This window comes from Paroedura picta, chromosome 1, assembly GCF_049243985.1.
Source record: "Paroedura picta isolate Pp20150507F chromosome 1, Ppicta_v3.0, whole genome shotgun sequence".
NCBI lineage: Eukaryota > Metazoa > Chordata > Lepidosauria > Squamata > Gekkonidae > Paroedura > Paroedura picta.
In genome coordinates, this window is record NC_135369.1 from 102730247 (window position 1) to 102745516 (window position 15270).

Genomic DNA, 15270 nt, shown 5'->3' on the forward strand with positions numbered 1-15270 from the left:
CCCCCAACCTTTCCTCTTTCCCTTGAGAACCCTATAGTTTCTCCCCTCCTCTGGCTTCTCTCACAACCCACAGCCAACTTACCTTTATCTGCTCATGTCCAGATTTCCCTCATCCCCTCTCCCCGGAAGCATCTACATGGACAAATCTGTTGCAAAGTGCTAGCTACTGGGTCCAGTTGCATGGGAATGGGGAGAAATAACTGGGAGAAATAACTGGGCCGGGGTGCTTTCCATTATTCCCTATGTGCAGGCGTGCTTTGCCTTGTTTTCTATCGGCAGGTGTGCTTTGCCCTGTTTCCTACCAGCAGGTGTGCTTTCCATTATTCTTTAAGGCTAGACATGTTTTGCTGTTTTTCTTACGGGCAGGCATGCTTTGCCTTCTTCCCTACAGGCAGGTATGTATTTTCTATGGGCAGTCATGTATTGTCTATGGGCAGTCGCTGTCCCTCGTTTTAGTACATCCCAGTAGCTGCTGTTGTAGCAGAAAGATAAAGGATATTGTTTTCTGTGAAAACAGACTCCATATGTGAACTATTGAATAAGAAGTGATACTAGGAAATTTCTTGTGATAAGCCATCTATGTACCAAGGAGTAATCACTGAAGAAGCTCTTGGAAAATAGGTTTATTACTTAGGAACTTGTTTTGATTACTCGTGATATTGGAATAACTTTAGAAAAATCTCTTCGTTTGGAAGAATTTATTCAACAGCCATTTCCTGTCTTTGTGAGGAATTGTGGGTTCTTTTTTGGTTGAAATATAGCAAACAGCCAGTCCAAGATAAGGCATGGGAATCTGGTGCTGCAAGTCTCCTTGTGCTTGCTGGTGGGCCTGGCCCCAATGGGTCCAAACAGCCCTGTATGTAAGCGTCTCTCTATTTCTATTAAGGACATACCTACATCCACCTATCAATCTATATCTCCTTGAACAACAAAAACAGAGTCGAATACCATCGTTAAGACTCACAAAGATTTATTTATTTATTTATTTATTTATTTATTTATTTATTTATTTATCATACTTTTATACCGCCCTCCCCGGAGGCTCAGGGCGGTTTACATTATAACAGAGAACCATACATAAAACAGTCTGTAGAACATGTACACCAATAACCAACAATTGCAACCAAACACAACACAGTATAACAATAAACAATCATAACACAAACAGGTCCAGGGCTTGTTGATGGGATTCTGAGGGGGGTGGCTTATTGATTGAATTCTGAGGGGAGGGTGGGGGGGAACAGGGCATGAGCTTTTGAGTGCTGGCACTCTTCATCAATAAATCTTTGTTGGTTTTAAAGATGCTATTGGACTCAATTTTTGTTGTTCTATTTCAGACCAACGTGGACACCCACCTGAACCTATCTCCTTGGAGGAAGAAAGGGTAATATGCACTGAACAGGTAGACGTGCACCGATTAGGAGACCTTTTGAAAACACGGCGCCTTCCCTCAAATCCTCGCACCGCCGCCTCGCCTCAGCCGCACGCTTTGCCTCCGAGTCATAGAGTGCTGCTTCTCCTGCTTTTGATAGGCTGCATCAGACGCACGTGCAAGTGACGGCGCAACGTAAGTCTCTCTTTCCCCCTCTAGCGGCCGAGGGAGGGAATCCAGGCACAGATACTTCTACGATTAGGACGGAGGTTTCTTAAAGGGCTAGTTCTCTCCCATGCTGTTCCGCTTCGGGGTGATCGTGCCAGCCAGGCTGGCCGAAGGCGGCACGGCGCTGTGCTTGTCAGGCTCCCGGCCGGAGATGGGTCATTGGGACCCCCAGCACGCGCTGACTATGAAACCGGCCCGGCCATTGGCTCCTCTGCCTGCGCAAGAGCCGGTGCTGTGGCTGACGGAGGTGGCCCTTCCTGAAGAAGAGGCCTCGTGCACTTTCTGGTACAAGTTCCTCAGGCGGCGCGAGACGGGAGAGGCCGTTTGGGAAGGTAACGGCAAACTCAGGACTGGCTCCTCGGAGGAAGGGGGCGGGGCCGGCCGCCGGTAGTCCGCTTTGCCCGGTAGCGAGATGGGGGGGGGAGGGGAAGTGACAGCTCCTGCCATGCGCAGTAAGAGGAAAGTTCCTCCGGCCGCTCGTCTGCGGAGCAAGCTCATCATTATCTAAGCCCAGTGCATTGCCTTGCTATACAGAAGACAGCGCCCCAGCTCGTCCCCTAGGGCCTAGGCAAGAGACTCCCGAGTATGCGGAGCGGGCTAGCCAGGAAGGAAGGGGGTAGTTTAGTGACCTATGATAAGTTTTTCATCAGAGTTTGGGGTCCTTCAGTTACTAAAGGTTGAGAAAAATCAATGCGTTTTGTTTGGGAAGAAAATACGATGGGAATTAGAGGACAGTAACCTTTTGGTCCGGGGGATTTTATCCCACAGGGCACAAAAAATTTCATTTACAGGTATTGACTGATATATATTGTATATAACTTGTGAAGTGTATTAAGGGTCCATTCTCCCATCTTTGTGCTTTAGCATTTATGGCAGGCTGCTAATTGAAATTGGTAGTTTTGAGGATGTGGATAACACCTAGATTTATTTATTTGTCTAAGCTAGGCTTTCTCAGCCAGAGCTTTGTGAAATTCTGGAGTTTCTTGACAAGCGTGAAAGGGTGTTCCAAATGGATGGGAATTATTTAATCTTCTTAAATTTGGTAAACATTTACCAGGTGACAACAATATATAGTCATGTCCACCCACTCGCCCTTCCCTAAAGGACCAGTGGTGGGCCTGGAGGGGGTAGGAAGTGGTGGGCCTGGAGGGGGTAGCTTTCCTTCCCTTTCACCTTTCTCAATCCCCTTCATCTACTGCTTTTTTTCTAGCCCTTTCTCTCCAACTCCAATTCTCCCCTTTTCTTGCTTCCTTTCCTCATTCCACCCCCCCCCCATTGATTTGCCTCTTTACTATAGCCCTATGGCAGGGGTAGTCAAACTGCGGCCCTCTAGATGTCCACGGACTACAATTCCCATGAGCCCCTGGAGGGCCACAGTTTGACTACCCCTGTCTTATGGGGTACGAGCAGGCATCACTGCCAAGATGAGGGAATCCTGCCATCCACCCTGCCCAAACCTCACGAAAGTTCCCCCTCACTCTTCCCCCTCCCCACTTCTGTAACACATTTCATTGCATAGTTTAAAGGTGTTCCCTGTGGCTGCCAGATAAGATGTTTTCACATTTAAAAAATCACTATTCTGATTTCTTGCTTTTGAACAAAGGTCCCCTCTCACCACCAGAGAAAAGGAGCTTATTTTATTTATACCCCACCTCTCTTGACTAGGTCGTCCCGAGGCAGCTTACAAGCAATAAAAGCAGAGTACCTCATATAAAATTAAAGTCAAAACCCACAATTCCATACAACATATATCCTTAAAAAAATCCCACAGATGGTGTTAAAACAAGTTACCCTCTGTTCCAATCAGCTGTTTCAATCTTCCACTGCATCTTCAAAACCAAACTCACTCAGGCATAGCTGCATCAGATGTATAGTGCTCAACATTGGGCAGGACCCCAGTTCGTAACTCCGGGCACCCCTCTGGACTCAACCAAACCCCTGGCCTCAATCAAACCCCTGGCCCTGCGGACCCTTGATAGCTCTGTCAGGACCCTTAGCTCTTCTGGGAGCTCATTCTACCAGGTTGGTGGAGTGAATAAGTGAATCAACTCGCCAGGTACGGAGCAAGTTGAAGTGTCAAATTACATTGGCGACTTTATTACCAAAGGGCTCTGTTCTGTGGCTGCTGCCAAAATGTGTCCCAGATTCCTGCCAGGGAACCGCATCCCTCCCTCTCCTCCCAAGGAGGCAGCTATTTCTTCCCTCCACTTCCCCCCCCCTCATAATCACCTAAAACCCTCCCAATTGCCTTTCAGAATTTCTTTTTGGGGCCATCCTCCCATCAACTTCCTGTTTTGGAGGAGCTTCTGGAGTGCAAAAACAGAGAAAATAAAAGCCAGAGACAGGATTGTTGATTAAAATTTAAATTGCTGGGGTGGGGGGGAAACAGTCATTTGCATCCATACACCCCCTCACCCCACCCCACTATGATATTTTCACATACATCTAAATGTGACAATCTGGTTCCACAATTTTTTTGTTTTTAAGTTTTGTATTGCTGCAAAAATTTTCTGGGGCTCTATGATTTCTGTTAAAGTTTATCTTCTTTTGTTAATCAGGGTATTTTTCTTTCAGAATAACTTTTTTCTTTATCTGGATTATCAGAAGTATAAAGTTCTCTATAAAAGTCAATAGATTCCTCCATAATTTTTTCATATTGTATTCTTAAATGTTTCTCAGTTTTTAACCTGAGAAATTACTTCTTTAGCTTTTAAAGAAATTCACAATTTTAAACTTCCCCACCAAATTCAAAATACTTCACCTTCTTCAACCATCTTCAATCAATACATGTCCCCTTTATACTGAACTAACAATCTAAAAAGTTTTGGAACATACCATCAAGTCACAACTGACTTATGAAAACCCTGCAGGATTTCAGAGGCCAGAGATATTCAGATGTGATTTGACATTGCCTACCTCTTGTGGCGCAGAGTGGTAAGGCAGCCGCCTGAAAGCTTTGCCCATGAGGTTGGGAGTTCAATCCCAGCAGCCGGCTCAAGGTTGACTCAGCCTTCCATCCTTCCGAGGTCGGTAAAATGAGTACCCAACTTGCTGGGGGGTAAACGGTAATGACTGGGGAAGGCACTGGCAAACCACCCCGTATTGAGTCTGCCATGAAAACGCTAGAGGGCGTCACCCCAAGGGTCAGACATGACTCGGTGCTTGCACAGGGGATACCTTTACCTTACCTCTGCATCATTACCTGGTATTCCTTGGAGGTCTCCCATCCAAATGCTAACCGTGATTGACCCTGCTTATCTTCTGAGATCTGAGGAGATCGAGCTATTTGGGCTATCCAGGGTCAAGTCTGTATGAAGCTTCTTATCTACTCCCAACTTGAATAAATCCCTCCCCTTTGCACTGAATTCTGTTTCCATTTTGATTTTGGGCGCCTTAAATTTTCCCTCTGCAACATGCATGATTGATCCGTGGTGACTCTACCTTTCCCTGTGATATCCAAGGAGCGGATATAAGCTGCAATATTTGAAAAAAAACCACCACCAGTATAAGTGTAGATTTCTACTTTTTGCAAATTAACTTCCTGCTCTGTGCCTCCAACACTGACGTAGCAAAGCAGTCTTCCCTGATTGGCAAGGATGTCAGTTCAAAGACTTCCTGGTTCCCAGTTGCAAGGCTTCCCTCCCTGTTTTAAAGTGACTGCACTCCAGAAGCCCACACTTCTCTCAGCAGAGATTTGGCTCATTTTGTGAGAGGCTGATGCTGGCTTGGGAGTCAAAAGAGAAGAAATAAAGTACTAATGCTGGGTGGACTTCACCTGACCCCCCCTCCCGCTGCTAGTTCAGGAAAGGTTGTTCATCTTTGTAACCACCACTTCCCTCCCCCCTCAGAGCTTCCCCAATCAAGTGCATAAGGCTTTCAGTTTCAATTGGGGGGGGGAGTAGGGAGACCCATGTTTAAATCAATCTGAATTCAGTAGGATCGACAATGGAAAAAATAAAGTAAGTGCAAAATCAGCCCAGGTCAAGGCAGTCTAAATGGACTACTAGGTTTTTATGTAAACAGTTAAGAATAGTGTTCCTTGCCATTGTACTGTCAAAGGTGCCTATGACATCCTTGCAAATCTTTTGCCTGGGAATTAAATCTAAAGACATTCAACTATAAAGGAAAAATCAGAACTCAAAATTTCAGAGAACTAGTTAAATTAAACCGTGCCTTAAATTGTTTATGAGGAGAATGATGTGTCTCCAGTGAATGACAATTGCCAATTCTTCTTAGCTTTTTGCTGATTTTTAAAAATGTTTCTTCTTCATATGTACCATTTGTACCATTACTCCAAATTTACTGAAATGGGTTTTTAAAATGAAAATCTTAAATCCTTTTACTTATTATTCCCACAAGATGGCACTGTTCTACTTCAATTTACACAAGAAAACTTTTTCTCTTATAAAGCAGCACCATGAGAGATCAGCTTTTACCACAATCTATTCACTGTTTTTGTTGACTGTTTTTCTTGATTGATTGTAAAAGGTAAATTTAATTTTTTAAAAAGAAATGAATGAAATGGAACCTTATAACTAGAAATTACTAGTAATTATAAAACAACAAAAGTTTATTTTCATTGCTTTTAGAAAGTAAAAATATTATTTCTTTATATGCTTCCAGGTACAATGAAATTTTGACATGAGGGAACAGAAAGCAACTGGAAATCTGTCATAGAGCCATATTTTTCAATTTATGTACCATTACATAATACATTTGTGCTGCAAATGAACATTTTGCATTGATACATTACAATGGGTGGTTCATATGGGTGGTTTATATTACTTAATTTTTCCATTTGATTGAAAACATAGTTATACAACCTCAGAAACTGTGGTTAAAAAGACCTTTATCTGTTGAGATGAACAGCTTGAGATGGGGAAAGAATTGTCCACAATTGGGTTATGCAAGTTCTTGATTTTGACAGTAAATAGATTTGCTGAATAGTGCTAGGTATTGCTTCATCTAAGTGTTGAGAGTATTCTATTAATTTGTCTGTCTGTCTGTTTCTGAGAAGCTGAGGTACATTTTATCCTTATAACATGGTAAGTTTCATAGTGTGTCTGGGAGAGAAGGAATCTGTACCCACCTGGGGGAGCTAACTGCCTTGCAGGCTCTTGCCAGTCCAGTAGAGCAGTGGTCCCCAACCACCGGGCCCCGGCTCCCTCTCCCTGCCCCCCCCTGCAATGAGAAACTTCCCAGACCACAAGCAAATCGGCCACCAAAGCAGCCGATTAGTTAGCGGCCTGGAAAGCTTCTTTTTGCAAAAGGGGGGAGAGAAAAGCACGGCTGCATGCGCAAATGCGCATGCGCGGCCTCCAGATCGCCCTCCCACACCCACCGATCCTCAGCCTAAAAAAGGTTGCGGACCACTGCAATAGAAAACTGGACCACAGAGAGAAACCACTATCCCTGAAAATTTGGCCAAATGAGTAGGCCTGTGGACCACATGCTGCCTGTGGACTATATGTTTCTAGGTTTGCACATTCATGGAAACATTGAAATGAGTAGATATTGCTTTATATCAGAGTGTTTGTTTTCCAGATGTGGACAGATTTCAGATTGATAAATGAGTCTCTAGATGTACCCCCCCCCCAACAGTCTGTTTCTCATTCTGCCCAAATACATCCTTTTTCACATGCACCCATCCTTGTGGGTAAACTACACATTCATGGAACCTTCTTCAGTCACTGAGAAATACAGTTTTTGTCAGATTTTCTTTAAAAATTACATTATTTACAGGATGTCTTACTCATTGGGAATCTATACAACCAGTGAGTGAGTCTCAAAGCAGTTTACATTCGCCTTCCCTTTCCTCCCCGCATAAGAGACACTATGAGGGAGATGAGGCTGAGAGAGCCCTGATGTTACTGCTCTGTCAGAACAGCTTTATCAGTGCCGTGGCGAGCCCAAGGTAACCCAGCTGGTTGCATGTGGGGAAGCGCAAAATCAAATCCAGCTCGCCTGATTAGGAGTCCGCAAGCTGGACATTCAGTAAACAGTGAAATAAGATTTGGATTGTAGAACCAACAAGAAATCTTAAAAACAGAACTGAAGCAAAGCATAAATGATGACATATAAAACAATGTAAGAATATATGCTAGGTTCCAATTTACAGCAAACTCCACCCAATAGTATAAACTAATAATTTGTCTAAGAAACTTTGTGTATTATTTTGTACAGTGCCTGCATACAAAAGTCCTTTTGAATAATTCAGATTTGCATAGTTTGCAGAAAGCTTCTTCAGGCAGACCATTCCACAAAGTGGGGTTACAATGGAGAAAGCATGTTTATGGACAATTGTTGATTTTCCCCATTTGCAGGTTAGTACACACAGAAGACCCTCTTTGGAAGAGCAAAGTGTTGTGCTAGAGCATGGGGGAGAGACAGTTTTGCAGATATGAGGGTCAAAAGCCATGAAGGGCTTTGCATGTGATAGCCAATACCATAAATTGAGCCTGATAACTGTTGGGTATCCAGTGGAGAAACTGCATACTGGGAGAAATTGCATGCTCTATCTAGTTCCTCATAATGATTTGGAAGAACACCTTTTTGTAACTGCATTAATTTGCTTCTCCAGCAATAATGTTGGTCTAGTATGACCCCTCAGACTCTTGAGTCATCAAGAGTCAAATGAACCCCCTTGTGGGAAGCATAATATCTTTCAAGACCTCCACTTTGCCAACCAGCATTTCCAGGATTCAGGTTCAATTTCTTCACTCACTCTTGTTCATAGTCATAGAATCAAAGAGTTGGAAGGAATCCACAGGGTGATCTAGTCCAACCTCCTGCAGAATGCAGGAAAACAACTATCTGCCCACCACTGTGATCCCAGTTCCATGCCCTGATGATGCTCCCTTCCCCCAATCAGAATCACTGGCCAGTCTGGCCTGAAAAAAAATTGCCTTCTGCTCCCAAAGTGGCAATCAGCATTTCCCTGGGCATGCAAGAAAGGGCCACAAGAGCCAAGCGCAGACACAAGCCCTTCTGCCACCCCACTTAAAATCTGGCTAAATTCGCAGAATCAGCATTTTTGTCATAATGCTATCTAGCCTCTACTTACAAACTTACAAACCCACCACCTACTGAGAAAGCCTGTTCTACTCAGGAACTGCTCTAATTGTCAGGAACTTCTTCCAGATGTTTAACTGAAAATTCAAATTAATTTCAACCTATTGGTTCTGGTCTGACCCTCTGGGGCAACAGAAAGCAACTCAGCTACATCCTCTATATCAGTGGTCCCCAACCTTTTTATCACCGGGAACCGGTCAACGCTTGACAATTTTACTGAGGCTAGAGGGGGGAGGGGGAGGTAGTCTTTTGCCGAGGGACATCACCGCTACTGCCTTGATCCACTTGCTTTGCTGCCGGCGCCCCTGACTTCCCGCCACCCACTGGGGGGCGCTGCCAGTAGCAGCTGCGCAGTGCCACTCCGAGGGGGAGCCCCAGCCATGGTGGCTGCCGGAGAGCACCAAAAGTAAGCCAGCCGCAGAGTGGCAGGGCAGCTCCTGAGGCAGCAGCTAGGGAGGAGGACCAGGAGGAGCCGCAGCCCAGTACCAACTGATCCATAGACCGGGACTGGTCCCCGGACCAGGGGTTGGGGACAGCTGCTCTATATGACAGCCTTTCAAGTACTTGGAGGGCTATTATATTACCTCTTAATCATCTCTTCAGCCTAAACAGACCAAGCTCTTTCAGCCTTTTCTCATATGTCTTGATCTCCAAACCCCTCACAATGTTCATTGCCCTTCTTTGGTTGCACTCCAGTTTCTCTACATCTTTCTTCAGTTGTGGTGGCCAAAACTGAACACAGTATTCTAAATGGGGTCTTACCAGAGTACAGTAAAATGGTAACATCACTTCACTTGATCTGGACACTATACTTCTTTTGATACAGCCCCAAATCCCATTTGCCTTTTTAGCCACCCTGCTGACTCATGTTCAGTGTATGGTCTGATGATGCCGAACCATTAACAAGTACCCTTTGGATGTGATCTGTCAACCAGTTATCAATCCACCTAACAGTAATAGGATCCATACTGCATTTTAACAACTTGTCAATGGGAATATAATGTGGAACCTTATCAAAAGCTTTACTGAAACTGAGATAAATTATATCCACAGCATTCCCCTGATCCAGCAGGGTCGTAATTTTCTCAAAAACAGAGATGAGGTTAGTCTGACATGACTTGTTCTTAATAAAAAAACTCTTAGGTCCATTCCGCACGAGTTAAAAGTAGCAGAAGTCTTACAAATGGTAAACGCTACAAATGTGACATTCCGCATGACGTCGCGCACAATCTGCAACACTCCTGCAACACTAGCGCTAAAATCACTTAGTTGTAGCGATTTCCAGGGAATTGGGAAAAGTGGATTCACCCTCAGAAAATCGCTACACTTCTGCCAACAACCTGCAACACTTTCGAAAAAGACATGTGTGTTCTCAATGTTGCGGTTGCAACAAAGTCCCTCCCCCTGGCTCTCTCCTCCGAACTTCCGGTGAAGCAATAGTCATTTTTTTTCTTCGGAGCGAGCGGGGAAAGCAACGAAACAGCGAGGCTTCATTCACCCAGCGAGGCTTCTCCGGCTACAGTCCCTCCACAGAACTGCTTTAAAGCTCCCCTAAGTCCCCAAGCACAACACAGCCCCCTGTTTGCCAGTTCCCTTTAATTTCGGGCAAAAATTGCGCCCATGCAGGGGGGAGGGATTTTTTTTTCACTCGGGGGAGCATGGTAACGATGACTCGCCAGCTCACATGCCAGCTAGATGGATCTCTATGTTACGAAGAATCAAGGCATATTCGTTGAAATGTGTGTGTTTTTTTTAAAACCGTGCTTAAAGGGAAAGGGGCTTTTCGGGAGCATGACAACAACTGCCCGTTGGCTGTTCGTTTGATTGATGGCCAGGGGCGGGAACAAGCACAGAAAAAATTGCTTCCTTTCTAGCAATTCCTGCGAGACCGGAAACCTGTGGGGAACTAATGAAACGCTACTGGATTCCACTACAAATGAAGATATGCGGAACGCCGAGATTCCACTATTTAAAATACTGTTATTGCTTTGTGAAAGCAATTGGCAACATTGGTCCTTGTGCGGAATGGGCCTTAGTAATCATAGCCATCTCTAGCCATCTCCTCTTGTTCTATGATGATTTGTTCTTTGTTCAGCTTCAGAAGTCAAGCTGACGGGTCGGTCGTTACCCAGATTCTACTTTAACCCCTTGAAGATGGGGACAACATTTGATGTGACAGTTTGGCACAACTCAGTTACCTACCATTAAGGACCACTGGGCCATATCACTTTTTGGGTTGTGCACCACAAGATAATTTATGTAATTAATCACCACTATTATACATCTTGATAACAAATTATACTAATTCTCTGGATTCAATGCCATCAGTTTTTCCATTGCCATTTTGTCCATGTACAGGGTCCCATGAGCTATAGAAAACCTGTTTAGAGTTCTAAAAGGACATTCTGTCCTCTTGTTTCTTTGGAAAAGCTGGTGATACCAACTTAGAGAGGATAATTTATCAGTGTTGTTACTGAAAACAGATAAATGAAATAAATGGTAGTTTGCCTCAAATTATCTGTCTAGCATCTTATGCAGTTTATGAGCTTTTAAGAAGTGTTGGCTAATCTCTTGGAAAAAGAATGTTGGACTCTATGGACCTGGCCTAATTTACAAAGCAGTGCTTTTAATTACAATTTTTTCTGTGAAAACTTCCAGTAAAAGGTTATCAGTGTTTTTCTTTAAACATGGCTATATCCCGAGCAATTAATCAGACCAGTTAAACTTACTTTGTTATATTAATTTCTTTAGTGACAGGAAATTTGAAAATTCATTCCAGCAGGAAGAAAGTAAATGGTATGCAGTTTTGTAGGTTATATTTCTAACTCCCAAGTTTTCAGCAATTTGTACCAGGTCTTTGAAATATATGGCAAAGAGTGAGAATGAGAAAACAGCAAGGCCTGTTGTCAGGAGGTTTAAACCATCTATATGAACATGAGGAAAGTCTAACATGTTCTATATGACAATCGATAACAATTCTATCTTGCTCAAATTGAAGCAGGCACCCAAGCCATTTGAAGATTGAATTTCAGTCAACAGTTAGACAGCAGGAATACTCTCATAATATTGCATAACAAAAGTTTTAAAAAATATGGACTATCAAATGCACAGTAGTAGAAATCTAATGATGACGATAATGGGAAACATTGTCTTCCAGTTGAAATTTTTTGTAATCCAATAAAGACTGGGCCTCAGTGAGAGCACAGAAAACAAAATAAAATAAACTATCAATCAGAACAGCCAGATATATTTTTGTCTCTTCTTGTAATGTTTCATGCCAGTTTGCCTGTCTGTTTAATCTGAACCAGGAACAGTACTGTCATGAACTGGAGAGGGGAGGAAAGACTTGTGCTGTATTTAGGCAATCTGCAACTTCACTTGGCAAGAAGTTCCCTGTTGCCCAGTTCTTCCAAATGCCCATTTCCTTTCAGAATGTCCATGGGGGATATAACAAGAAAACAGGCTTAATTTCTCGCTTGAGTGCCTGTATGACATCAGTAGCTAGCTTATCCCTCCTATTACCCATACATGTGCATTTTGAACTCAGAGGCTTTTGAACTCTGGTGCTGGAGAAGACTCTTGCGAGTCCCTTGGACTGCAAGGCAAACAAACTGGTCAGTCCTAGAGGAGATCAGCCCAGACTGCTCCTTAGAAGGCCAAATCCTGAAGATGAAACTCAAATACTTTGGCCACCTCATGAGAAGGAAGGAGTCCCTGGAGAAGAGCCTAATGCCGGGAGCAATTGAGGGCAAAAGAAGAAGGGGACGACAGAGAATGAGGTGGCTGGATGGAGTCACTGAAGCAGTAGGTGCAAACTTAAATGGACTCCGGGGAATGGTCAAGGACAGGAAGGCCTGGAGGATCATTGTCCATGGGGTTGCGATGGGTCGCACCTAACAACAACAATGTGCATCATTATTTTCAAGGTAATATGCATAGAAGAGCCTCTTGTGGCGCAGAGTGGTAAGGTAGCAGAAATGCTGTCTGAAGCTGTCTGCCCATGAGGCTAGGAGTTCAATCCCAGCAGCCGGCTCAAGGTTGACTCAGCCTTCCATCCTTCCAAGGTCGGTAAAATGAGTACCCAGCTTGCTGGGGGGTAAAACGGTAATGACTGGGGAAGGGAATGGCAAACCACTTCGTACTGAGTCTGCCATGAAAACACTAGAGGGTGTCACACCAAGGGTCAGACATGACTCGGTGCTTGCACGGGATACCTTTACCTTTTTAATATGCATAGAAATGTAGCTATAAGGAAGGTGTCATGTTGTCTCTTACTACATGTCATGTATTCAGGTAAAGAGTGAACCAAAATCCTAGGAGCCATTGGGCTCAACTCTTGTTCCTTCCCCCCTTCCTTTTAGTACACACACACATACTGTAGTCTGTTCCCAGGAGGTAGAATGTGTCCTTCATAATGTTATTGTTAGGCCAAATTAATTCACAAACAGACTTCGGTAAGAAAGAAAGACGTTTATCAGCACTGATAAGGAGAAAGCATAGCCCTCTTTGATGAAGGCCTAAATCTTTTCTCAAAACCTGCTGGTCCAAAGCAATCTTTTATACAGCATCCAGGTAAATTCCATCAGCTGTCCCTCCTGGGGCGTTCCTTGGCTGATCTCAAACTCTTTTCCCTATACGCCCCAAACATACAAACTTCTTATAATCGCATGTACATTCAAATGAGCCCTGTCCGCCCAGGGTGGTGATTCTACTATGCTAATAAGCCTAACCATACTTCTGTGCAAGCATCAACATCTATCTTTCATCTTTACTGCAAAAAGCTGGTTTTTACAATGGGTCTTATCTGTCAAGCGGGATGCTCATGAGGAAGTCTGCTATTCACTCAGCCTCCTTTTACTATATTAGAGTGCATGTGATTAGTGAAAGTAATGTCCTCAGCATCCTTTGCTTAGCTGCCTGGTTTCTGGATCTTTAGAAATGGCCATTCTGAATGCAAAGAACACAAGGGGGTGGGAGCAGTTCATTTTTTTCCTCCCCTTTCCAATCTGTAAGTATTCCTGTCATTGTTGCTCTTACTCTCTGGTGCTGGCTCCTCAAAGCTAGCTGGGGGAAAGAAGGGGGCATGAAAACACAAAAAAAGAAATGAGAGCTAGAAAGTTTTGTGTTTTTTTAATGGAAGTATCAAATTACAGGGGGGCATGGATTGCTTGAAGTTGTACTGATCAGATGGTTTGTAGTACAGCTTCCTTTGCAAAGGAGTCTACTCGTTTGTCCTACAGTCTTAAAGTTCAGCTCTTTTGATATTTCCTCCCTTCTCCCTTCCTGATACTGGAGCTTATGGTTTTCCTGCCATCACTGATCTTAAGCTAGTTTGGATTACTTTTCCCTTCTGATCATTTCTTACACACTTTTTATAGTCTTGTTTGTTCTTCTCTCCCATATGAGCAGCACATTGCTCAGAGATCTTTGTTTTAATTTGCTTTGCAATAAAGCCAGTGGCTTTTTGATATGCCAGTTTGATCATCTTTCTTACATATCATGCCAGGAGCCATCTGGGCAGTCCTGCAGGCTTTGAAAGCAATACTGTTCCCGAAGATTGATTTGTAAGGCAGACTTTGCTGATTGCTTTGTTCTTGTGCAGGTTGGTGTGCAAGCAAATTGCATGGAAGAGTTTTTGAACAACAAAGGTAAACAAAAAGACTCCAGAAACCAGCCCCAAATACAAAAATATGCTCCTGTCCTTTCAAAAAGAATCAATTTTTTGCATTCTATGTACCTCAGCATAGACCATCCAAGCTGTGCATTAACTTGGATCTGCTTAGAAGCACGCCTTTGCATCTTTTTTCGTTAGATGAAAACCTGATATGAATTAGAAAAATGTGTTATCTATTACAATGATACTATAATAAAGTTATGTTTGAACTCATGTTATTATATTGCTTTAAAAACCCTTAAAACTACAGTTCTGCAAATGGCAAAGCAAAAAAATCAAGATTAGTGAGATATATACAGTATTTGCTGGCGTATAAGACTACTTTTCCCCCCTGAAAAACATGCCTCCAAGTGGAGGGGTCGTCCTATACGCCTGGTGCACTTCAGTTGGGATAGACATAGCTGCACATAGTGGCCCATAGTACTGTATTTTGAGTGGAAATGCTGGGGGGTCGTCTTATACGCCCAGTCGTCTTATACGCTGGCAAATAGGGTATTTATAAATTGATCTCGGTTTTTACAAATAAACTCTTTACTTTTGCTTTAGCTCTAAGATGAGTTTTGTGTTTGATTTATTATTCAGCAAATGCAAAAGCATGTAGATTAGGGTTGCCAGACCTGGCCAGGCAGCCAGTAGAAGACTGGAAGTTCTAGTAGGGGTGGAAGTTTTGATTCATTTATTTGTTAAACTCAGGCTATGAATGAGGAAAAAATATAAAGACATTAAAATGTCCATAATTTAACTTCCAAGATTTCTGACACTGGGTATTATCTACATTTTTAAAATGAACATGTTGAAATTGCTAAAAGCTTCAAACTGAATAGTAAATCATAGTACTTTCACCAACATATGCACATATCAACAACTATACTAATTAAAAATACATAGCCCAGCCTAATGTGTTAAACTGTAAACTACATTGATT

The 15270-nt window shown here is 43.2% G+C and overlaps 1 protein-coding gene across 6 annotated transcripts in view; it reads left to right on the plus strand.

The window, feature by feature from the left end:
* The first annotated feature begins 1596 nt into the window (after nucleotides 1–1596).
* Nucleotides 1597–15270, plus strand: part of EPM2A (EPM2A glucan phosphatase, laforin) — a 57630-nt gene continuing 43956 nt past the window's right edge. For 2 of the 6 annotated variants that reach the window (XM_077350745.1, XM_077350737.1), the window contains exon 1: nucleotides 1597–1932. In XM_077350745.1, the coding sequence (XP_077206860.1) occupies nucleotides 1668–1932 (265 nt within the window). In that variant the 5' untranslated portion in view covers nucleotides 1597–1667. The other 4 variants (XM_077350774.1, XM_077350764.1, XM_077350784.1 and 1 more) reach the window with 4 other exon arrangements.